Source organism: Mustela nigripes, chromosome 1, assembly GCF_022355385.1.
Source record: "Mustela nigripes isolate SB6536 chromosome 1, MUSNIG.SB6536, whole genome shotgun sequence".
NCBI lineage: Eukaryota > Metazoa > Chordata > Mammalia > Carnivora > Mustelidae > Mustela > Mustela nigripes.
In genome coordinates this window covers 13,240,801-13,265,568 of record NC_081557.1, presented here as the reverse complement: position 1 = coordinate 13,265,568, position 24,768 = coordinate 13,240,801, and the positions used below count along the sequence as shown (strand labels likewise).

Genomic DNA, 24,768 nt, shown 5'->3' with positions numbered 1-24,768 from the left:
AAAGATCTTTAAAAAAAAAAAAAAAGAAGAAGAAGAAGAAGAAGTATACATACAAGAAAGATGGCTGACGGGCACCTGGGTGGCTCAGTGGGCTAAGCCTCTGCCTTCGGCTCAGGTCATGATCTCAGGGTCCTGGGATGGAGCCCTGCATAGCATCGGGCTCTCTGCTCAGCAGGAAGCCTGCTTCCTCCTCTCTCTCTCTCTCTGCCTGCCTCTTTGCCTACTTATAATCTCTGTCAAATAAATAAAAATCTTTTTTAAAAAAAGATGTCTGATATGTATTGAGGATTTACTATATGCCAACAGGATTCTAGTTGATTCACTTAATCCCTACAATAACTTTATGAATTGGTTGGCTATGATCACCACCCTTATATATTAGAGAAAATGGAAGTACAAACAGGTAACAGGACTTGTCCACAATTACACAGATAGTAAATAGAAACCAGAACTTAGATGTAGGAATGCTGCTCCAGGGTCCACTTTCTTAGTGAATACTATGGAACACCAGCGCTTCAGAGTCATATGTAAGACTTCCATGTATTCAAGTTACAATCTTGGTAATATTTCCTCATTTTTAATCACTCCTGTCCCCAAAGCCACACTAGCAGAAAGTCTAGCATTTAGCTCTTGGAAAATTCTCCTTTCGCAAAAACTGCTTAAATCCCTGGGGTGGAAGAGAACATTTCTTACTTCCAAATATAAGCAGGACATACAAACCACCACTGTTTCTCATAGCCTCTACAAAGTGCTACTTAACATGGAGATGAGGCAGAGGAAAAAAAAAACACACACACACATACAGTTGGTCACCTCTCTTCTATGCCTAGCTGTCACAATCCTTTGCAGAGATTGTCTTAGAATTTTTTAGAAAAAGTGACGAGACCCCTTCGGTGTCAAACTGTGCCAAGAGTGTAATACTTTAGATGACACAGACCTCAGAGCTGTGCTCCCATGCTCTCTTGTGCACTTGTCCTACACTACCATTGCCAACTTTAACCCATCCTTGTTTAGAAATAATGTAATTCAAATGCTTCAGTCTTCTTGGCTTTGGCCAAGAACCAAGAGGGAGATTTGATGGAAGATGGGATTTTTAATCTGTTTCCCCACACAGTGTGATCAAATTCCACCAAGCATGACAGTGGGCTTTAAAGAGGTACCAAGGCTCATTAACTCAAGCTGACTACTTCTTCTGGTGCTCAACAAAATAGTAATCTCTTTCAATGCTTAGGAATGTCCTGGCTGTATTGGGCTTGGCTAGTGAAGCAATGTGCTAAGTAGGTGGGTCTCTAGCAATAGGCTTTCATAGAGGATTTCCAAGAGTAATGGGATTATGGTAATTTTGATTTTTCAACTTGAAACATCCACCTGGAGATAGAAGAAATCCTCCATAATAGAGTCTACTGATTCCCAAGATGGGTGGAGGATGAGGTAAGGAAGGGAAGTATTCTGCAGGTAAGTGTGTATCTCTTAAGCATCCAACAGTTCTCTCTGATTTACAGGATGTCTTCAGAGCCATGCACCTGAAGCTTGACATTGTAAAATTGTACCTTGAGCCACTGCTTATCGGAGAGCTTTCCCCAGAAGAGCCCAGCCAGGAAAGAAACAAAAATGTGAGTGAGGTCCTGGGACCCAGGTGCATGTGGAGGGATGGAGATAAGAGCCAGTTGACTTTTTCCTGATATATCCAAGAACTGATCATTTTTTGTGAGACACCAGCCATTATGCCTGGGTGATCCTGCCATACCATGAATGAGTAGATTCTGCATATTTCAAAACAATGTTATCCTCCTTGGACCCTCAAACTCTTAAACTTCTGTGTGAGAAAAGAATGAAACTTTTGGTCCTGCACCAAACAATAATTCCACATCTCTAAGTACCTGCTTCATCCCAGGCAATGTACACATACAATTTTTTTCAGTGGTTACTTATAGCTGCTTGATGTCTATATCTGTGTTTCCTGCTAAAGTAAATTCCATGAGAGCAGTAAATATGTGTATTTTGCTTATCCCTCTGTCCTCAAGCACCCACGTACCCAAGATCAGACATGTAGTAGAGACTTCTAAAATGCTATTGAATGAAAGATATGGGTACATCCTAACAGCAGCACCTTTTAAATTTGGTGAAATTATAGTCCCGGGAGAATAAATTACTTTCTGGAAGTCCCACAGTTGGTGGGTCAAAGAACTGGGACTCCAAGTCTCTTCTTTCTGGTCCCAGCCCTTAGGTATTCCCAAAGAAAGGTGCCACTCTTTCTTTCTCTAATACTTTGGCTATCTGAGTACTGTCTTCCAAAAGACAGAGTCTCTGTAAGATCAAACATTCCCTGGGATGATTTTACAGAAAGCTTACAGAGATTTTAACTAACATCGAGCATTTATTTTTCTTTTTCTTTTTCGGCAAGTTGTTTTGTTAAAACCTGTTTACGTTCTGTTTAATTGTTAAGAAATAATTTTTACTGAGTGCTGATCCATACGTCACTGTGAGGAAGATAGAATAAGCATTATATTTCTGCTTGAAGAAATGATACAAACTTGCCAAGAAGAGGACACACAGCAGGTTTGGGGCAGACCTCAAATGAACACTTACGCTTACCCCTCAGGTCCACATGCATCCCACACAGCTATGTGTCAGGAGGCAGAGCCCTGCATTTCACAGCAAGGGCTCTGAGGCTGCACACTGGTACTCACAGCCCAGCCCTACCATAGGTTTTATGGGTTCAGACCAGTTACAAAACCTCTCCATGACTCAGTTTCTCTCTTTCTCTCTCAAGCAGTACAGTAGTAGCACCAGCTTTCCTAGGAGACATTGGGGGATTATGGAAAGAGTTAGAGGAATTTCGAGTTAGCACAGTGTCTGGAATGTAGTAAATACTCCATACATTTTAGATACTATCATTATCATGAACCCAGTGGTGACACTAGCAATTGACAAACCTCTAGATATGCCCCCACCATTTAGAGCAGGAGGCTCTTAGTTTAAAAAGAGAAAGTGATGAAAAGCTTAATTGTTTTTCCTAAATATTTCTAAAAGGAAAAGAAAGTCCACTAATGGTTAAGAGCTATAAGACAATCATTCATTATCTAGAAGTATATTGGTCTCTGCAGGGAAAGGTCTGCTCTAAATTGTCTTTAGTACATCTACATGGTTTGATTTGTTGTTGATTCTCCAGTTCTTTAAAGTGTAGAGATAGCTGGTGTATTCTGGATTTTTCAATTTTTTTGAGGGAGGCTTGGATGGCTATGTATCTCCCCCTTAGGACAGCCTTTGCTGTATCCCATAGGTTTTGGACCAAAGTGTCTTCATTCTCATTGGTGTCCATCAATTGTTTCAGTTCTTCTTTGATCTCCTGGTTGATCCAAGCATCTTTTTTTTTAATATTTTATTTATTTATTTGACAGACAGAGATCGCAGATAGGCAGAGAGACAGGCATAGAGAGAAGGGGGAAGCAGGCTCCCTGCTGAGCAGAGAGCCCGACGTGGGGCTCGATCCCAGGACCCTAAGATCACGACCTGAGTGAAGGCAGAGGTCCAACCCACTGAGCCACTCAGGGACCCCCATGATCCAAGCACTCTTAATCAAGGTGGTCTTTAGCTTCCAGGTGTTTGAGTTCCTTCTGAACTTTTCCTTGTGATTGAGCTCCAGTTTCAAAGCATTGTGATCTGAGAATATGCAGTCTTCTGGTATTGGTTGAGTCCTGATTTGTGACCCAGTATGTGGTCTATTCTGGAGAAGGTTCTGTGTGCACTTGAGAAGAATGAGTATTCTGTTGTTTTAGGGTGGAATGTTCTGTATAGATCTATGAGGTCCATCTGGTCCAATGTGTCATTCAATGCTCTTGTTCCTTTATTGATTTTCTGCTTCGATGATCTGTCTATTTCTGAGAGAGGTGTGTTAAGATATCCTACGATTAGTGTATTCATATCAATATGACTATCTTGATTAACAGTTTTCTTAAGTAATTGGCTGCTCCCATATTAAGAGCATAGATATTTACAATTGTTAGATCATCTTGGTGGATAGTCACTTTAAGGATTATGTAGTGTCCTTCTGTATCTCTGACTAGTCTTTAGTTTGAAGTCTAATTTATCTGTTATGAGAATCGCTACCCCAGCCTTCTTTTGAGGCCCATTGGCATGAAAGATGCTTCTCCATCCCTTCACTTTCAGTCTGGGTGTATCTTTAGGTTCAAAATGGGTCTCTTGTAGACAACATATGGATGGGTCCTGTCATTTTATCGAATCTGCAACCCTGTGCCGTTTTATGGGTGCATTTAGGCCATTCACATTGAGAGTGATTATTGATAGATACGTTTTTATTGACATCGAGTTACCTTTGAAGTCTTTCTTTCTGTAGACTGTCTCTATATTTTGTTCAATGCTATTCTTGGGATTTTTCCTCTTTTATAGAGCCCCCATTAATATATCCTGCAGTGTTGGCTTGGTGGTTGCATAATCTTTTAAGCCTTGCTGGTCTTGAAAACTCTTTATCTCTCCTTCCATTTTGAATGTCAGTCTTGCTGGATAAAGTATTCTTGGCTGCATGTTCTTCTCATTTAGTGCCCTGAATATATCTTGCCAGCCTCTTCTGGCTTGCCAGGTCTCTGTGGACATGTCTGATGTTATTCTGATGGGCTTCCCTCTGTAACTAAGGAGCCTCTTTGCCCTGGCGGCTTTCAAGAGATTATACCTACAATTATAATTCCTCAATTTGACTATCAGGTGTCATGATGTTTTTTTGGAATGTATAATCATGGGTGAAGACCGTTCAGCCTCTAGTACATGAATGCTGGTTCCATTTGCGAGATTGGGAAAATTTTCTTGAAGGACTTGTTCCACTATATCTTCTAGACTTCTTTCTTTCTCCTCCCCTTCAGGGATTCCAATAATTCTAACGTTGGAACGCTTCATGGCATCATTTATTTCCCTGATTCTGTTTTCGTGGTTTCTAAGCTGTTTGTTCCAGTACATCTACATGGATACACAGATATACATATTCATGTGTATGTGTAAAATAATACATATATACTCAGATACATGCATATAGACTATAGACAATTAGTTTGAGTACAACACTTGTGTCAGGTAGCATAGTTTGGAGTCCTGTATCTGTTGCTGACTTGATGATGATTTCCAAGCAGTTATGCTACTGGGCTTGCTGATCTCCTACTCAGCAAAATAAATGCGTTGGAAAAGATGACCAGGATGGAAGGCAGTCTAAGAGATGGCCTCTTAAGGTCATCCATGGCTACCAGAATTCCAAAGTTGATGGCGGCTTGAAAGATAAATGCAGATCTTCTAAAAGTTCAATCAGTGAATTTTGAAGTGAAAATGCTTGCTTCTAGAATTTTGTTCATGGATCTTACTTTTGATACTGCAAGTGTCTCTCTCTTCATGTATCTGAATAATCCTGCTCTCTTCCTTATACCCTGGTCACTGTGTCAACTGCCCCGATTTCAAATCCATTCATCATTAAGTTAAGGGATATCTATTCCCAGCCCTCGCACTGATTCTCCAGTCTGACCGGCAAGCTGGCAAACCAAAACTAACCTTGTGCATACACACACATGCATGTATACCTCTTACACAGACAGAGGACCAAGGCCCCCACACATGGCAGCAGATACACACTAACGTCACCAGAGATCCTGCCTTGTTTCTGGGGCTCCATCACGCAGCTCACGGGAAAGTCATCCTGAGTGAGCTACACTAAGTGAACAGTATTTTTCTGCTCAACATCTTTAATGAAAGAGCCCTTCACACATACTAAACTGCTGATGACATAGAAAATGTTGTGTAAACTGTACCCCTAAGTATGGGGTACCCATATAGACAATGTTATCAGAGATCAATTAACATCTGAAATAATACTGATGGTTTAAAAGGCAACCATTAGGGGTCCCTGGGTGGCTCAGTCAGTTAAGCATCTGCCTTCAGTTCAGGTCATGATCCCAGAGTCCCTGGTTTGGGATTGACCCCCATATTGGGCTCCCTGCTCAGCAGGGAATCTGCTTTTCCCTCTCCCTCATGCACTCTCTCTCTCTCTATTTCTCAAATAAATAAATAAAAATCTTAAAGATAAATAAATAAATAAATAAATAAATAAATGGCAACAACTGTTAGACACAATAACCACATCCACCCCCCAAAACAAACCCAATTCTGATTTCCAAAACAGTCTGAGGACAGTTTACAAATCACTACTTATCTTTCTCTTCTCCAGAAAAAAAAATATTATTTTTATAACATACATATATATGTAATCATAACCTTTTAAAAGGTTTTGTTTGTCCATGGTTTTATGTTTTAAATTTCACCCAATTAAACATATTAATATCAATAAATTTCTATGCATTAAAATTAAGGTATTAATAAGCTTATAGAATGGATTATTCATTGTGTTCACTTGTGTTCCCTGAGCGAATTAATTCCTTCCATGAATATTTATTTCTCAGCCCCAGTTGGTGGAAGATTTCCAAGAACTGCGAAGAACATTGGAGGCCATGAACATGTTCAAGGCCAAATGGGTGTTCTTCTTCCTTCACCTGGCCCAGATCTTGATTTTGGAGACCCTGGCTTGGTTAATGGTGTGGCATTTTGGCAATGGCTGGCTTATGACAATATTCATTTCCTTCCTTCTCTTAATTTCCCAGGTAAGCAGGTAGCCTAAGCTCAGGCAGTGGTTTAGATGGAAGGTTCAGAAGGTTTCCTTCTCTCTCTAGACTGGCATCAGCTGCTGCCTGCCACTTCCTGTCAAGCTACTCATCAGTGTCTGACACAACTTGCCAGACCCCAGTTCTTTTTTCTGTAAAAGTGGAATAATAATTGCTTATGGAAATATTCCAGACTAAACAAGCTAACATATAAAATGCCTATCAGTGACAGTGACTGGCACATAGGAAATATTTAATTTATGACACATGCTACATTTCACCCAATTCTCTACATACCAGTTCAGTAACTGAGTCCTTTCTCAACCATGTAACACTCACCTTTATCTTGTGTTCGTCTTCCAATCAACAAATAGAGAGAGAGAAGCAAACCAAGAAACAGAATCTCAAAGCTGTGATCACCAAGACAGCATGGTTCTGGCATAAAAACAGACACATAGACCAGTGGAACAGAGTAGAGAGCCCAGATACGGACCCTCAACTCTATGGACAAATAATCTTCAACAAAACAGGAAAAAATATATAGTGGGAAAAAGACAGTCTACTCAATAAATGGTGCTGGGAAAACTGGACAGCTATATGTAGAAGAATGAAACTTGACCATTCTCTTACACCGTACACAAAGATAAACTCAAAATGGATAAAAGACCTCAACGTGATACAGGAATCCATCAGAATCCTAGAGGAGAACATAGGCAGTAATATCTTCGATATCAGCCACAGCAACTTCTTTCAAGATATGTCTCCAAAGGCAAAAGAAACAAAAGTGAAAATGAACTTTTGGGACTTCATCAAAATCAAAAGCTTCTGCACAGCAAAGGAAATGGTCAAGAAAACAAAGAGGCAACCCACAGAATGGGAGAAGATATTTGCAATTGACAGTACAGACAAAAGGTTGATATCCAGGATCTATAATGAACTCCTCAAACTCAAAAAAAATGTTCATCATCACTAGCCATCAGGGAGATTCAAATTAAAACTACATTGAGATATCACCTTATACCAGTTAGAATGGCCAAAATTAGCAAGACAGGAAACAACATGTGTTGGAGGGGATGTGGAGAAAAGGGAACCCTCTTCCACTGTTGGTGGGAATGCAAGTTGGTGCAGACTCTTTGGAGAACAGTGTGGAGATTCCTCAATAAATTAAAAATAGAACTTCCCTATGACCCTTCAATTGCAGAATCTCAACTATAGAGAACACACTGATAGTTATCAGAAGGGAGGGAGTTGGGGGTGGGTAAAATAGGTCATGAGGACTAAGGAGGGCACTTGTGATGAGCACTCTGGAGGTTGTATGCAAGTGTTGAGCCACTATATTATACACCTGAAACTAATATTATATTGTATGTTAACTAACTGGAATTTAAATTTTTAAAGAAGAACATATGGATTCTACCATAAATTATAATCAACAACTGGCACATAGCAGAATATTTGATAAATCTTTGTTGAACGAAGTATGAATCTCTGAACATGGCCTTCTGTGAGCACAACACTGTGTTGTGGACATGAAAAGAAATGCACCCGGTTCTTGCCTTTGGGAAAAGAATTTTCAAGTGCAGGAGATTGATGCTCCAAATTGCTAAACATACTACGTAACAGAATGACATTAATGCTAAGGAGGGGGAAAAGTATGTGCTGTTAAAGCAGAAAAAGACATTTATTCCTCCTTGGTATATCTGGGAAAGTTTTCCATGTTAACTCCAGAATTTTATGCTAATTTTTTCTTGAAAAGTCAACTTGCTTTTAAGAAAGGAAACAAACATTTCTTGGTGCTTAGCATAAGCCAGGCACTTTACTGGTATTTAAGATACCAAATGGTCCATGAGTAAGGTATTATTATCCGTACTTATCAGAAGAAGAGTTAAGGTTCAGAGCTACTGAGTATCTTGCCACAATCCATGCAAAAATTACATGGTAAAGAACAGTTAAGAACCCAAATCTGCATGACTCCAAAGGCCATACTCTTTCTATTTCTCACACGAAGATTTTGACAGTGGCAAGGAAAATGTTCTAGGTTGTGAGAACCCCATGGACAAAGGCACACAATTGGGAAAGAATCCAACATGTGGGAACTAGAAAGTGAACATAGCTTGGGGTCAGCTGAGATCCCCCACAATTCCTCTCCAGAGGTCTCCAGAGTCTACAAGCAGACTTAGTTATTAATTTCTTCTTGACACTCCCCCAATTTCTCTAACAACTTCTCTCTTCTAGATGCAGAGTTTTTTCCTGCAGCATGATTCAGGACACCTTTCCATGTTTACAAACTCCAAGTGGAACCACCTGATGCAGAAATTTCTGATGAGTCATCTCAAGGTACGGGATGTTAGGGGAATGTGATGGGATTCTCAGACATCATTTCCTAATGCAGTGGTTTCCAAGTTCGTGAGCTCAGTAAAAAATGTTTGTGCACAAATAGATTTATAAATAAGTGTAAATATACTAATAATGTAGATACTATGTATATGCTAATATGTATATAATATTATAGCACATATGCTAAGATTGGGATGTTAAATTTTTATGGAGATAAGTTTATTTTTATTTAGGAAGTTCCAACATCTTTTCTTACCCTAATAAACTCTTTGGCCCAATTCCTGGAGCCCCCATTAAGAAACCACCTCACAGGACAAGGATTGTGCCTTTATAAATGAAGATGTGCCTTGTAAAATCATGAATGGGAGCATTCAGAGAAGGGGTCTGAACATTTACTGCAAGAAAGCTACAGGAATCCAGCAAGACTGATTAGTTTTGGAAGAATAGGGTATGAAGAAATAAAGGAAAGGCAGCAGAATAGAAAAAAGTGAAGAGAAAGAGAATGGACCAGAAAGGTCAGATGGCACCATTTGAGTCAAGGACTACAAACCCCAGACTGCTAGAAAAAGCAGTGGTGATGGTGACAGTTGACCTTGTCTCCCTTCCCAATTCAAACATAAGCTCCAGGAGGGCAGGCACATTGTCCTATGTGCCACTGCAATGCAGCACCTAGCAGAGTTCCTGGCACATAGTAGGCCTTCAATTTCAATAGCATTTGTTGAGTGGATGGATGGATGGATGGATGATTGGATGGTTTTGTGAACCAAGGTAGCAGTACAGAACTGCTAGGAATGGGTTTTAGCCTGGCTATGATAAGGCTCCTTGTGTGATCTTGACGGAGTCATATTCCATCTCTGGTTTTCAGTGTTCTCATCTCTAAGATTAGGACTTAAACTGAATCTGTGCTTTTCTATGACATTCTAGGATTTATTGACTATGTACTCTGGCCCAGAAGGGAGGAAGTGCCTCTGCGCCTTCCACTAAGCCAAATCTTGCATTTGAGCCAGGTCATTTTAGGAAAAACTCATAAGCACTGACTCAGAGTCTATGTGTTTTGCTTTAACACAATGGTTTTATATTGAATGGGAAGACACTTAAAATCACAGCCTTATCAACCCTCTTTCTGGTTGAGCAAACTAAGTTTAAGTAGATTAAATAGCACAGACTTGGATCTAGATTCATATTAGAATTATGTCTGTTATTCAAATTGGTTAGAATGAAAAATATACTGTCATTTTATGTGCCAAGTCTCATTTAACTGGAAAATTCCTATAGGTACACTGCTCTGCCTTCTATCCACCAGTGCTGGATTGACAAAATATTTCTGCATCCATTCAGAATCTTTACCACAGAATAAAAGCAAAGATAGTTTCTTCTGTCCTTGTGAGAACTAAGTAATGGGCTCTCCAATTCTCTCTGTTTTGAGGAAGTCAGAGGAAAAGAGGGACTCATGTAGCCTGAAGATAACTGACAGTTGACTCAGTGCTAGTATATGCAATATTTCAAGCTCCATCCTCTCTGGTCTTTTAAAAAGTCACTGCTTTCCCATTGGTCCAAATTCTTACACTACTCTCTCTCTGTAAATTGTGTTGCCAAGAACAAGTTTGCACTAGTTTAAGTGAATATAACCTTGATGACTCATGAGCGAAGTAAGTAAATGGGAAATGCTCTAAAAAGCAAATCGAGTATACTCTGCTGTTTTGCCCACAAAACCAGTGAGTGAATTTTGAGAAAAATAAATATAGGCTTCACTCTGTGCAGGAGAGAAACTATACAGGAAGGATAGGCAGGCAGGAGGGAGATAACAAAGAAAATTATAATATAAGCAGCAACAACTTCACCTTCTATGTACATTGTTGGGTCCCCAATGTTGGGTCCCCCCATAATGGGTCCGTGATTAAAGGAGCAAGACTGATACAAAGCGAAGGTCAAGCAAAGCTTTATTTCGCGCCAAGCATCGAGAATCAAACCAACCAGCCAGCGCCATGCCTCTTACAGAGAGCATGACCCCGCCCTGCCTCACAGACTAACGTTTATAGAACAAAGGCCATGTGGTTGAGCCTGGCCACACACAGGTAGCCAATACACAGAGAAAGCAGTACAGTCATGCTAGGTCACAGACCGGTGGCCAATTGAACTACAATTCACCCCATAGTAAACATTCGAACTAGCCTAACACCTTAGTGAGAATTGGCACCCAAAAGGCGGGGCCCACACTCCTTGGTAGCTTGGGAGACAGTATGCCCACTTTACTGATTGGATGTCTCCACCTGACCGGACTCAACTCTGCATTAGGGCTGTTATCTCTACCTGACCTGACCCACCCTTGTATTTGGGCTTTGTTACCTGGGATTAGTTTCCCGGACTGGCTTTTAAGTAAATTCCCCTGGGTGGCGGGGGGCAGTGTCAATTTAAGTTTTACTGCAGAAACAACAAAATGGCTGTTCAACTGAGGTGGGACCGCTTTGGCTAAATAGGCCTTTACATACATCACAACTTTAAGTTTTTTAAAACTTGATTTCATGTCAATTTACCCTCCTCCTGGAAAAGCACAGACACTTAGTTTGGTTTTGTTTTGGGTTTTTTTTGGTGGGGGGAGGGATTTTTTTTTCACTTACTGCACTAAGCAAATGTGTATGCCTGGTCTTCATAGCAATAAAAAAAACCCTTGTGAAAACACACTGCAAAATATCTTTTTCCAAAACACATTTTGGATTTTTGTGCAATGCCAAAATCCAAATCGACCCCCTGTGGTGTATCTTTCAACTCCCCTCCCCCAACACCCAGTATGCACAGTTTGAAAACTATAAGAATCAAGTATATTATAGGGACAAAGAGACAAAATATTTGATACTAAGACTTACCTTGAAACTGGCCTATCCTGTTTCTATGACTACATCTGAAAATAATTTGGGAGGGAGGAGTCAAGCATGCTATTTCCTGTAATCCTCTTCTTACCTATTTCACAGATGAGGATTTTGCCCAAGGCCACACACATCCAGTAGCAGGGATTTGAATTCAAGCCAAAAAATGGCTTCAGGCCAAGGCTTGGATTCCTTATACTGCACGGAGAAAGGACCTCACTTGGAAATGAGAAATGACTTTTAGGGTAGTTTCTAGATGACATTTGGTATGGGGCAGCCTATTTGCATGCAGCTAATAATCTTCACATCCCCATGGATCAGTAACTGTGACTTCCAGACCCAGGGGTAAGGGTAGAGCTAGCTACTTTAGATTCCACTCACAATTATTCTGACCATTGTTCTAAGCTACAGAAACTTGAGCTGTCAAGATCTACTACCCAACCTATCATGAATCAAAACTTGTCTCTCCTATTAGTTTCCACATATAGTCATTGACTGTAAAGCTACAGTCAGCTGATGGAAAAGTCCAAAATGTTGGCTCTCAGAAGACTTAATTAACAAAGTGAATCACTGCTTATTACAGTGTCCTTGTGTGTTTATTGCTCCTATTAAGGTTGTATGTTTCATAAATGAGGGAACCCCATTTTATCATGTCTGACTTTGTATTCCAATGTTTGACTCAGTGTCTGGTGCATTGGATCTACTTCAAAATGGATAATGAATGGGTCAGTAAAAATGCACAGCTCTAAGAGTGAGTGAGTGGTATGCTGTTTTGATGAAGTTTTAGAATATAAGTGAAGTTTGGTGGGGTGGGGTCTGGAGTCAATGCAAGAAAGAATTCTTGAGACACTTTTGGTGCAAAATGGTGGTTTATTAAAGCCCTGGGACTGTGAGCAGTGGTCCATTATATACTTGTAAGTTGGGAGGGGTTCAGGGATAGCGTAAGTCTTTAAGGAATTTTGGAAGCAAGGTTTCCAGGACCTTTAGGGGCTAGCTATTATTGGGAAAAAGGTTGTTCATTACTGGTAATAAAACCTTTGTCATGAGACCCTTTAGATGTGTTTCAATGGGCCATATGCTTGGGAATGATTGTCAAGACTATCTTGGAGTGTTTAGAGATAAAGTTTTCAAAAGAATTGTTAAAGTAGACTTCAGGAGCCTGGTAGAGGTTGGGGTGGGTCAGGCTAGGATTGCCATTTGCCCTTAGCAAATCCTCCAGGTGGAGGTAATTGAGTCCCTAGAGGAATGTCACTCTGCCTTTTCCAAGGGTTTGTCAGTGGGTAAGGAAATTTAATAATTTTTCTTCTGCCTCTGTTTCCCACATCAGTTTGATGGGATAATGCAGAGTTCAATGGAGCCCCAGAAGAGGGAATAAAAATTGATGAGTACACATTGAGTTTGACATATCATGAGCCAGAAAAAAGGAAATGTTTGGAAAGTGACTGCCCTTTCAAGTGTGAGATTCAGGGGAGAGATACGGGGATGAAAGAAGAGAGATTTTACTCTAAGAATGGTAGGGGGTGTTAGAGGTGAAAAGAGAGTATCTCTCCTGATTGATGGGGTCAGGAAAAGTTTGCTAAGAGAGGGCTCTTCTCCAAGGACTATGGAAAGACAATGTTAACACTTGCAGATTTTCAAGCATACCCCTCCCCTTCTACATGGTATGTCAGTGTCTAGACCAGCATAGTCCAACAGAAATATAATGTAAGCCACATTAAAATGACACCAATCACTTTAAATTTTCTAATAGCCAAATTTTAAAAGGTACCTATATTACCCCACTTATATGTATTCAAAACATTATCATTCAATATGTAATCAATAGAAAAATCATTAATATGGTATTTAGACTCCTTTTTTCATCCTGAGTCTCAAACTCTAATATTATACACATACAGCAAATCTTAATTTGACCAGTCATACTTCAAGTGCTCAATAACCAGCATGTGGTCCTGGCTACTATATTGAATAGTAAAGATCTAAAATACATATAAGCCAGTTACTGAAAGAGGTCAAAAATTCAATACAAAAACAAATGCTCTTTATTCTTCTGTAGTGATTAATGTAATGGAAAGAAGAGAAATTGAAGATCTCAATGTACCAACAATTTACATATATCATCTCATGTCTCCCCAAAAAAACTAATGGAGGTAAATATCATTATATTACATTTACTGAAGATGGACTAGAGCCTCAAAGAGAGTAAAAATTACCCAAACCGCACAACAGTATTTATACATCCAGGACATGAAACCACATCGATGAACTTCCAAATCTTAGCTCTGTGAAAACGTTCAGACAGTAATTGAGAGGAAATCACAAACAACTTAATCAGAGATTATTTGAACTTGACATCAATTCTTTATTTTTATATGAGAGCACTGAAGCCTGAACATCAATCTTCTGAGTCAAGCCCCCCTAAGAAATCATTACAGATCCATGGTTCTTTGAAATACTCATTAAAGCAGGATTCCCAGCACCATTGTGCTCCCCCAAAACTAATTAAAATTTTACAGCTGAGTTTTCTTTATTTCTAAAATAAGAATACTCTCTGCCCCACCCACCTTTAGAATTTTTTCAAATGAGGAGCCCCCCCTAAAGAAAAAGGGATGGAAAAAATTTTCATTGCCACAGGTTTTTATGAAATTTCATAATCAGGAATTGTGTTAGTCTGAACTTGTGTTCCTGGACCACATAGTTATTTGTTTGTAGGTTTTGAAAGCCTTTGTCCAATGAGTCATTCTATGGCCTGAGGCAAGTCAAGAAGCGCAGATGTCTTTGACTTTAGAGATGCATGCAGGAAACTCTGACAAAGGACATTTCAGAAGAGAAATCTCACCACTAATAAACTGTCTCTTCTCCTCAGGGACTCTCAGCAAAATGGTGGAATAACCAACACTTCCAACATCATGTAAAAACAAACATCTACCCCAAAGACCCAGATATTGATGTGGGCCCACTTTTCCTGGTTGGAGATTTACAACCTGTCAAGGTAGGTTTAGAATTCCCAAGCATATGAGAAATGTTCCTGGAAGTGGTTCCTGGAAACAGCTCTGATCTTGTCCAGGAAAAATCAAGTGGGAGGTTCCCACTTCAAGCACATTCTCAGAGCATGTCTCCTTCTTTTAAGCCCAGGACAGAGACATGAAATAATGAAACTGGGGTTGTATGAATAGAGAGAGATGTATAGCATGTGATTCTATGACTGGGAAGACATCCAACCAACCTCCTATAACAGGAAAAATGATAACTCATCACCCTGCTTGAGCAATCCTGGTGACAGACAGATCTCTGCCCAATGGCCATCATTACCTCTGAGGTGACACAAGATAATGTTAGATAATGAAACCAGGTGACTAAGGTTGACAATGACTCTCTAAAGTTTAATGAGGATATGGAGACATTTGTTCAGAGAAAACATGTTGGTACATTCAGTAAGCATTAAATCACAAATACCTGAATAACTAGATATCTCAACTAATTCTAGCTCAGTTAGAAAAGGTTATGCTGGTATTTTTAGTTTGTATTTATTTGGTTCATTTATACATGAACAGCCCAAATGCTTTGTAAGACACTGAGAGATCTCACCACTAATTTGGACTTCTTAAACAAGGAAAAGGAGGGGAAACATCAATTCCAGAATTTCTCAGTTGCTGGTTTTTTGTGGGTTTTTTTTTTTTTTCTTAACCTCAACTTAAAATCATCATGTGAAGGACTTCTGCCAAAATTTTTAGGAAAAAGTCTTACCTCAAAAAAAAAAAAAAAAAAAAGAAAGAAAGAAAAAGAAAAGGTACAAGGATAATCAAAGAAAGGTATTTCTCCTCCAAGGGAAATGATACATCCTGAGAGCCAGGTACTTAGAAAGAGGCTTCTATTGCTTAAAAGAATTTAGGAGTTTATAGCTCTGTCAGTTGCTGCCTGCACTTGGCAGTATCTAAAGAAAAATCGTGCAACTTTTTGAAAGTGAGTTTTCCCAGCTTTGGAAGACCCAACCTTCTCCAAGTGCATTAAGAACCAGATTTTTGACTAGATTTAAAAAAAAAAAAAAAAGGTCTCTGAGTGTGATCATGAATCAGTTGCTTTTGACAATGGCTACAACTAAGCTGGACTTCTGTGATGGTTGTGGACTCCTTTACTCATCATCAAAAATGTGACAATGTGACACTTATTTCTCTTTTTTTTTTAATTGTGTTATGTTAGTCACCATAAAACACATCATTAGTTTTTTGACACTGATTTCTCTAATCATCCCCACAGAGCAAGGATTTGTCTTACTGAATTTTATGAAGCATGATGACCCTCTCCAGAAGTACCTTCCTTAGGACTATGTGTTCAATACACATGGTACCTCTTTACAAATGATGGAGCTCACCACTCCAAGATTTACAGCTGCTCTTGGGACATGTCCCTAGACCTTATAGTTCTATGTAATATAATTTCAAAGCTACTGCCTAAGGCATTGCTTAAAATTATTTAAACTCTAAAATTCAGTTGTCTTACATAAAAAATGATTCTGAAGAGCTTTGAACTTTCCCTTCCTTCTCATTTTACTGCCAAACTTTCTACATATGTTCATGTTCTGAAAGACATAGAGCCCTCTTTTGGAGTGATACTCAAAATCAGTCTCCATCTAGGTGTGCCATCTCCCAGGAATTTTCCACCTGCTCACTACTTAAATATCTGGAGGTTTGGGAGTAACTTCAAATAGCTCTTATAAATTATCACCATGATATTTCTTATCTATGACATTAAAGAAGCAAGAGTCAACCCTGCTATCCAAATACAAAAAAAAAGTTTATATGTAGGAGGGAAGATATCAACAGAAAGGGGGGAGAATCAAATGTTGCCCAAAGTGTTGTGACGAAGTGAACTATAGAAAAAAATAGAGAGATGTAAATTTTCATTTATTCATTTATGCATTCATTCATTCTTTCAACTAAAGATGTATTGTATGTTTACTAGGTATTGGAGACATAACCATTACTTCTACACTTCCCCTCAGGGTATTTGCTGTCCTTGTGTGCTGAGCACAGTCTAACTTAAGGAGACTACTAGAAAATGAATAAAATTCACAGTATTAAGATTATATGTGGGGGGGCACCTGGGTGGCTCAGTGGATTAAAGCCTCTGTCTTCAGCTAAGGTCATGATCTCAGGATCCTGGGATTGAGCCCCGCATCAGGCTCTCTGCTCAGCAGGGAGCTTGCTTCCTTCCCCCTCTCTCTCTGCCTGTCTCTCTGCCTACGTGTGATCTCTCTGTCAAATAAATAAATAAAATCTTTTTTTAAAAATTGTATGTAGGGACACCTGGGTAGCTCACTCAGTTAAGCATCTGACTCTTGATTTTGGATTGTGATCTCAGAGTTGTGAGATCAAGCCCCACTTCAGGCTCTTCAGTGGGCATGGTCCCTGATTAAGATTTTCCCTCTTCCTCTCATTACCCCCACCCCCAAAAAAGATATACATAATATCATTATGTTTTAGAAATAGTAAATTAAAGTTTTAAATCCATGATGAGAACATAAAGGAGGAAAGATGGGACAGATAAGAGGTGCCATGCCTACATCTTTTATCACATGACCACTTGATAAATATCTGTTGGATGAAGGGATGGAGATGGAGACTGGCTTCAAGCAGAATTCTAAACACCACAGTTAAGATGAGCTAGGAAAATTCATCAGAAATATTCCTTCTGATCACCACTCCACTCCATATAAGGACAAAAAGTTTCAAAATGACTTCCTTAGGAAATTTTTTAACATGAATAGTTGTGGGTTTTTTTATTAACATATGATGAATTAGCTGTTTCAGGGGTACAGGTCTGTGATTCATCAGTCTTACACAACTCACAGCATTTGCCATAGCACATACACTCCCTGATATCCATCACCTGGAAATTTTTGTTAATCACAATCCCCGTAATCAAATGCAAGAATTGTCCACATTAAATTAAAGCAAGAAGTTGCCTCAATATTTCTTCTTATTACAGTTCTGTTTCCCCTAGTACTTTAAGTTTGATAGCCAAAAAACTCTGACCAGATGGTTCTTTCTACAGAGATTTTAGACACATACACACACACACACACACACACACAGGGCATTGTCCTTGAGTGTAAGTCTTGTCTCTTATTTTAGTTTTATTCTCTCTCATTTCAGTATGGCAAGAAGAAAATCAAATTCATTGACTATGAAAAGCAGCACCTGTATTTCTACATGGGTGAGTTTCCTTGAAGCCACTATCTTTACCATCCCATCAAGTCAAGCCAGACAGTTTGACTGTTGCACTCTCACAGACAAGCCCATGTCTTCTTATGAATGGGAAGAGCAGCATGTCTTATCTCAGGTTTCCTGGGGCAAAACTCTCAAAAGGAAAATGGAAAAGCAAATAGACATTTTTTATGTGCATCTCATGAGATGCTTCAAGAGAGATGGAAGTCAGGACGCCAATCAAGAGATTTTGCATCTGGTACTCTCATCCTTGAAAGACTAAACACCTTTCAAGAAGGAGAGAATAGTGGTATTTGGATAGGAAAGAAAAAGAGATAGGAAAAGAATGCCAAAGGATTAACAGAGTGCAGCCAGAAAATATAGAATCTCGGGAATAAAAGGCACCTGTTAAACTTCTGTGTAAAGGAGAGATGGTTATTCCCATGACCTACTTACAGCTATAGAAGATATTTTGGTGGACAAAGACATGTAGATATATGTCAGTATCTATTTTACTTTTAAGGTAGTACTTAAAATGGCCCAAGCAGCAAAATTTATTAATATTCTACTACAAACAGCCTAAAATTAGTATGCTTATTTTTTATAGAAATTAGTATGCTTATTTTTTATAGAAAGCCAATATTTGAAACAATCAACTGTAAATATGCTTAAAACCTTCCATCATTCAAAGTGTATTTTGTAAGATAAAGGGTTTTGCATTTCTAAGCTAGTGTCATCAACATCAAAAATCATTCAAGAAAAGCATAACTGTAAAGACATAGTACTTTGTCTAGTTTCTCAGTGGAGAACGGTTGGCATGTCTATTCAACTTTTGAAGCTCACTAATCTTGCAAACTCCCACTTCATAAACACAAGTCACTGGAAATCCTTTAAAATAGTTGCATCCAATATAAGCAAAAATCACAGGTACATATAAATATATATACATACACATATATGTATATATGCCTATATATATTATTAGATATGAATGGGGATTCAGGCTTGAAAGACAATAGGATAACTAAATAATTCTGATACTAATAAAAAATATAAGCAAATTTTGGATTTTTTTTGTTTTTTTTAAGTCTCAGAGTTAGAATTTAGTGATTCATCAGTTGCATATAAGACCCAATTCTTATTACATCAAGTACCTTCCTTAAGCCCATCACCCAAATATCCCTTCCACCCACCACCTCCCCTCCAGCAACCTTCAGGTTTTTTCCTAGAGTTCAGTGTCTCTTCTGGTTTGCTTCCCTTCCAATTTTCATCTTATTGTATTTTTTTCTTCCCTTCCCCTATGTTCATCTGTTTTGTTTCTTCAAATCTACATATAAATGAAATCATATAGTAGTTGTCTTTCTCTGACTGACTTATTTAACTTATCACAATACCTCTAGTTCCACCCATGTCATTGTAAATTGCAGGAGTTCATTCTTTTTGATGGCTGAGTAATATTCTCATCTATACCATATCTTCTTTATCCATTTATCTGTTGATGGACATCTGGGCTCTTTCCATAATTTGGCCATTGTGGACATTGCTGCTATAAACATTGGGGTACAGGTTCCCCTTTGGATCACTACATTTTTATCTTTGAGGTAAATACCTAGTAGTGCAATTGCTGGGTCTTGAATAGATCTATTTTTAATTTCTTGGGGAAACTTCATACTGTTTTCCAGAGTGGCTGTATCAGCTTGCATTCCCACCAACAGTATAATAGGGTTCCCCTTTCTCCACATCCTTGCCAACATCTGCTGTTTCCTGTCTTGTTAATTTTAGTCATTCTGACTAGTGTGAGGTGGTATCTAATTGCAGTTTTGATTTGTATTTCCCTGATGCCAAGGGATATGGAGCATTTTTTCATGGGTCTGTTGGCCATTTGGATGTCTTCTTCGGAGAAATACCTGTTCATGTTTTCTGCCAATTTTTTAACTGGACTGTTTGGTTTTTTGAGTGCTGAGTTTGATAAGTTCTTTATGGACCGTTGGTGCTAGCCCTTTATCTAATATGTCATTTGCAAATATCTTCTCCCATTCTGTATGTTGCTTTCTAGTTTTGTTGACTACTTCCTTTGCTGTGCCAAAATGTTTTATTTCAACGAAGTCCCAATAGTTCATTTTTGTCTTGTTTCCTTTCCTTTGGAGACATGTCTAGCAAGAAGCTGCTGTAGCCAAGGTTGAAGAAGTTGCTACCTATTTCTTCTCTAGGATTTTGATGGATTCCTGTCTCATATTTAGATATTTCACCCATTTTGAGTTTATTCTTGTGTTTGGTGTAAGAAAGTCATCCAGGTTCATTCTTCTGCATAGTATATGGCTGTCCAATTTTCCCAACACCATTTATTGGAGAGGCTGTCCTTTTTCCATTGGATATTCTTTCCTGCTTTGTCAAAGATTAGTTGACCATAGAGGTAAGGTCCACTTCAGGGTTCTCTACTCTGTGCTATGATCTATGTGTCTGTTTTTGTGCCAGTACCATACTTTCTTGATTATAGCTTTGTAAAAGAGCTCGAAGTCCAGAATTGTGATGTCTTCAGCTTTGGTTTTCTATTCCAACATTCCCCTAGTGACTCAGGATCTTTTCTGGTTCCATACAAACTTTAGGACTATTCATTCCAGCTCTGTGAAAAATATCGATGGTATTTCGTAGGGATTGTGTTGAATGTACAGATTTCTCTGGGAAGCATAGACATTTTAATAATATTTGTTCTTCCAATCCATGAGCATGGAATGTTTTTTCCATTTCTTTGTGTCTTTTTCAATTTCTTTCATAGGTATTCTGTAGTTTTCAGAGTACATATCCTTTGTTTCTTTGGTTAGGTTTATTCCTAGATATCTTATATGTTTTGGTGCAATTGTAAATGGGATCTATTTCTTTATTTCAATCACCAGAAAAAAATTAGAAGGAACACAAATACATGGAAGTTAAAGAGCATCCTACTAAAGAAAGAATGGGTCAAACAGAAAATTAAAGATGAATTTAAAAAAATACATGGAAACAAATAAAAATGAAAATGTAACAGTTCAGAACCTTTGGAATACAGCAAAGATGGTCCTAAGATAGAAGTATATAGCAATATAAGCCTTTTTCAACAAACAAGAAAGATCTCAAATACACAACCTAACCTTACATCTGAAGGAACTAGAAAAAGAACATCAAATAAAACCTAAACCCAGCAGGAGAAGAGAAATAATAAAGATTAAACCAGAAATCAATGATATAGAAATTAAAAAAAAAAAAACAGATAACAAAACTGGAAGCTTGTTCTTTGAAAGAATTAAAAATGCTTTGTTCTTAACCAAAATCAAATTCATGGCAGTTCACAAAGGAAGTTTTCATGGAACCCCAAAAAATGCTCATTACACATTTGAGAAATAAGACAAAATCATGGAAGGTTCCAAACATTTTTGTAGATCAGTGGTTCTCTACCAGAAGTAATGTTGCCCCAATAGGACATAGACAAAAATGTCTATTGGCTTTTTGGCTAACCAATATTAACCAAAAATGTCAATTGCCACTGCTACCCCCTTCCACCACTGGAATTCTGAAGCCCCATCCTATGTTAATCACCCTCTCCTTCTACTGCATGACCAAAAAGAGGAATGAGGACATCAGTGTCCCTTTCTGAAAGGTAGCCTATCAAGAGGTGTATTCATTTAAGAAAAAAGTTTTTGGAATTTCTTTTCTGAACCTTCTTCCCCGTCTGTAGTGCTTCAATATGACCTTAGCTCATGAGTAATAAATGGATGGTGTGGATTCACTGCAGAAGGCCCGTCTCACAGAATTCTCTGCCCTTGGGAGCTATTTCATTTTTTTCCTTTTCCTTCAAATGCCAACTTAGTATCTCGGGTACAAGTACATCATGCTCAAACTGTCAAAGAGAAACAGAGCTGGACATTTCTTAAAGGTGACAAGACAAAATGTATTCAGGCTTCTGTAGTAGGAGAAAGGGACTTCAGTATAAACTGAGCTCAGTTCTGCTAAAACAAAAAGTAGGAAACTTTTTTAAACACTGAGTGTGCTAAAGGAAATTACCAAGAGGAATTGAGGGGAGATAAAGTTGGTCAGTGTGATTAGGCCATCTGTATCTGCTACCTGGTGCTTAGGGTCCCACTTCCCCCTCCCCACAGAGATACTGGGAGACAGGGCCTATCCTGGACAATTATATTCAAAGGTATGACTCCCAGGTCCTTGAGAAAGACTTTTCTGGGTTGTAGGAGATCCATTTCAAAGAGACAGAGAAAGGATTTTATAATTGTAAGTTTCCTAACAGATATACTCTAAGAAAAGGAAGGTCTGATGCCTATAATCAGCTTTGGCTTAAACAAACAGTAAATTCTTTTGGTGGTACTGAACTTTCTCAGGCAGAACTATAAGGGTCTGAGATCATCCCAAAGGTGTGGTCTTGCACTGTTAGAAACTCTGCTCCTAAAAAAAAAAAAAAAAAAAGTAAGAAACTCTGCTCCTGATGTTCAAGTCTCTCAGTGTGAGGTATAGACAAAATCATTTGTACTAAGAGTTTGTATTTGAGAGTCTGGAAGCCAATGGTGAGATCTAGTCAACAAAGAAGGCTTTAACTAAAGTATGATCAAAGACAGAGTTGTCAAAACTCAGAGAGACTTCATCAGACTGTGCTCTAGGCAGCCTCACTGGTCCTAGGGGAGAAGCAAGTAAATAACCATCTGGTCAGAAAATGAACATTGCTTCTTTATTTCTACCACCTTGATATATTGTGACAGGGCCCAATCCCAAGGACTGTGGTAAACTGAAGGATTCCATATACCTTGAGAAAGCATGAGAGTTCAGAGTAGAAGATTTTCTAGTATGTCTCTATCAAGAATGATGCAAATTTTCAAAGCTTCCTTAGTCTTCTTGAGAGAGCTTGAACCAAATCCTTGTTTCAGCCTCAGAGACTCAAAGAGCCCCATGGAGTCTAGGATGTGGCTGTGGTTCTCCACTTTGCATCGCTTCTCAGGGGCAACATTCCAGAAGAGACATGTTAAGAAGGTAGACTCCTGCTGACTTGCACTGGGGTCATATTCTACTCATTTACTTACCATATTTTTTTGCTGTTGTTCTTTTTCAGTTGGGATCCCCCTCTTAGTGCCTCTGTATTTCAACATAAAATCCATACAATTGATGTACCTCCAAAGGTGTTGGGAAGTGAGTAACTTGACTCATCCTTTGAAGCTAAATCAGATAGAAAAGGGGACATGAAAATGTTTAGTCCCTTCAGATGTGGCTTCCTTGACTAAAAAGGCATAAGACTTAGCCTTAGCCTGGTGAAGGGGAAATGAAATTGTGTCCAGGGCATTTAACTGTCAACCATTCTCTCTGCAGGACATTGCCTGGGTCAGCAGCTTTTACATCCGCCATTTCATTATGTTAGGCCCTTTCTATGGAATCTTCGGAACCATACTGCTCATATATGGGGTCAAGTAAGAAAGCAAGAATATTTTTTCCTGCAACCTAAATGATCCTCTTATGTTCCTTATCTGAGCTGTTTGGGATTATCAGAAGATTAGAACAACAGGCCCCATTCTCTGTAACTGACATATTTCCATGAAAATATTTTTTTTGAAGTTGAATTGATTGAATAAAAAAAGTTCCTTAGAAAAAGATTTACCCAATCTTGCCCTTTTCTTTCCACATGTTTAATTCCCAATTACAGAGTTCCATCTGACCCCCAAGTTCTTTTGAATTGAAATCCAGCTGGACACCAAAATCCTTCCATAATGGAAGGACAGGAATTTTTAATAGTTATTTTAAGACAAGAGATTCTCCCAAAACCAAAATGACTAAAGAGTTCTCTTCAACTTTACAATTTATTCCTCACCCATTCTTTTACATTATTCTAAACCCTACATAATAATGAGGATATTGACAGCTACTATGCATCGGGCACTTGGATAAAGGATTTATCTGCATTATCCTATTTGATGTAATCTTTGCACATTCCTGTAATGTAGATAGCACCATCATTTTTCTGCTAAGAGAGCTGAAGCTCAGGGAGATTAAATCATTTGTCAAGGTTACAGAGCAGGTAAGGGCCAGTGGCAGTGCCAAACCAGAACTTGAATCCAGTTCTATCTGATGACAAAGCCAAAATTTCACTCACTTTGCATATCCTAGGTATCTTTTGATCCTTGGGCCAATGCTGCAGTGAACTTCGGGGTCACTGCTTCCATACATTGGGCTGCAAGGCTGGTCAAGTGATCATAGCCTAGTGTGTCATCTCCATATACAAAGAGCTTCCAAAGAGGGAAACAAAGGACCACCATTTTATTGGAATCTCTCCTTCCCTTTCATTTCCTCTAATGCTCAACCAGATCTGCCAGCAGTTGTACGAGCCCAGTGATAGGAACTGAAACACCCCAAGGAGTCATCACCTCCTCCTTTTATTCTCTGAAAGGTTTCTTGAAAGTGCCTGGATGATATATGTTACCCAAATGAGCCATATACCAATGAAAATGAGCAGAGAGGAGAACCGGGACTGGTTCAGCACCCAGGTAATGTGAAGTTCCTAGGAGAAGATCCTTGAGGCCATGATTTAGAGTCTGGTTTCCTCAAATAATAATAATTTACATTTATGGAATGCTTACTAGGGGCCAGGCACTGTCCACTGCTTTGCATGTAACTACATGACACAGATGCTATGATTATTACTACTCCACAGATGATAAAATTAAGGCATGAAGAAACTGA

At 38.8% G+C, this 24,768-nt stretch overlaps 1 protein-coding gene across 1 annotated transcript in view; it reads left to right on the top strand.

The window, feature by feature from the left end:
* Positions 1-24,768, top strand: part of LOC132021180 (fatty acid desaturase 2-like protein FADS2B) — a 35,771-nt gene that overhangs the window by 5,557 nt on the left and 5,446 nt on the right. Inside the window, exons 2-9 of the mRNA XM_059405657.1 lie at positions 1,503-1,613; positions 6,456-6,653; positions 8,889-8,990; positions 14,721-14,846; positions 18,010-18,070; positions 23,150-23,226; positions 23,404-23,501; positions 24,476-24,572. Coding sequence (XP_059261640.1) covers positions 1,503-1,613; positions 6,456-6,653; positions 8,889-8,990; positions 14,721-14,846; positions 18,010-18,070; positions 23,150-23,226; positions 23,404-23,501; positions 24,476-24,572 — 870 coding nt within the window. The remainder of the gene's footprint in view (positions 1-1,502; positions 1,614-6,455; positions 6,654-8,888; positions 8,991-14,720; positions 14,847-18,009; positions 18,071-23,149; positions 23,227-23,403; positions 23,502-24,475; positions 24,573-24,768) is intronic.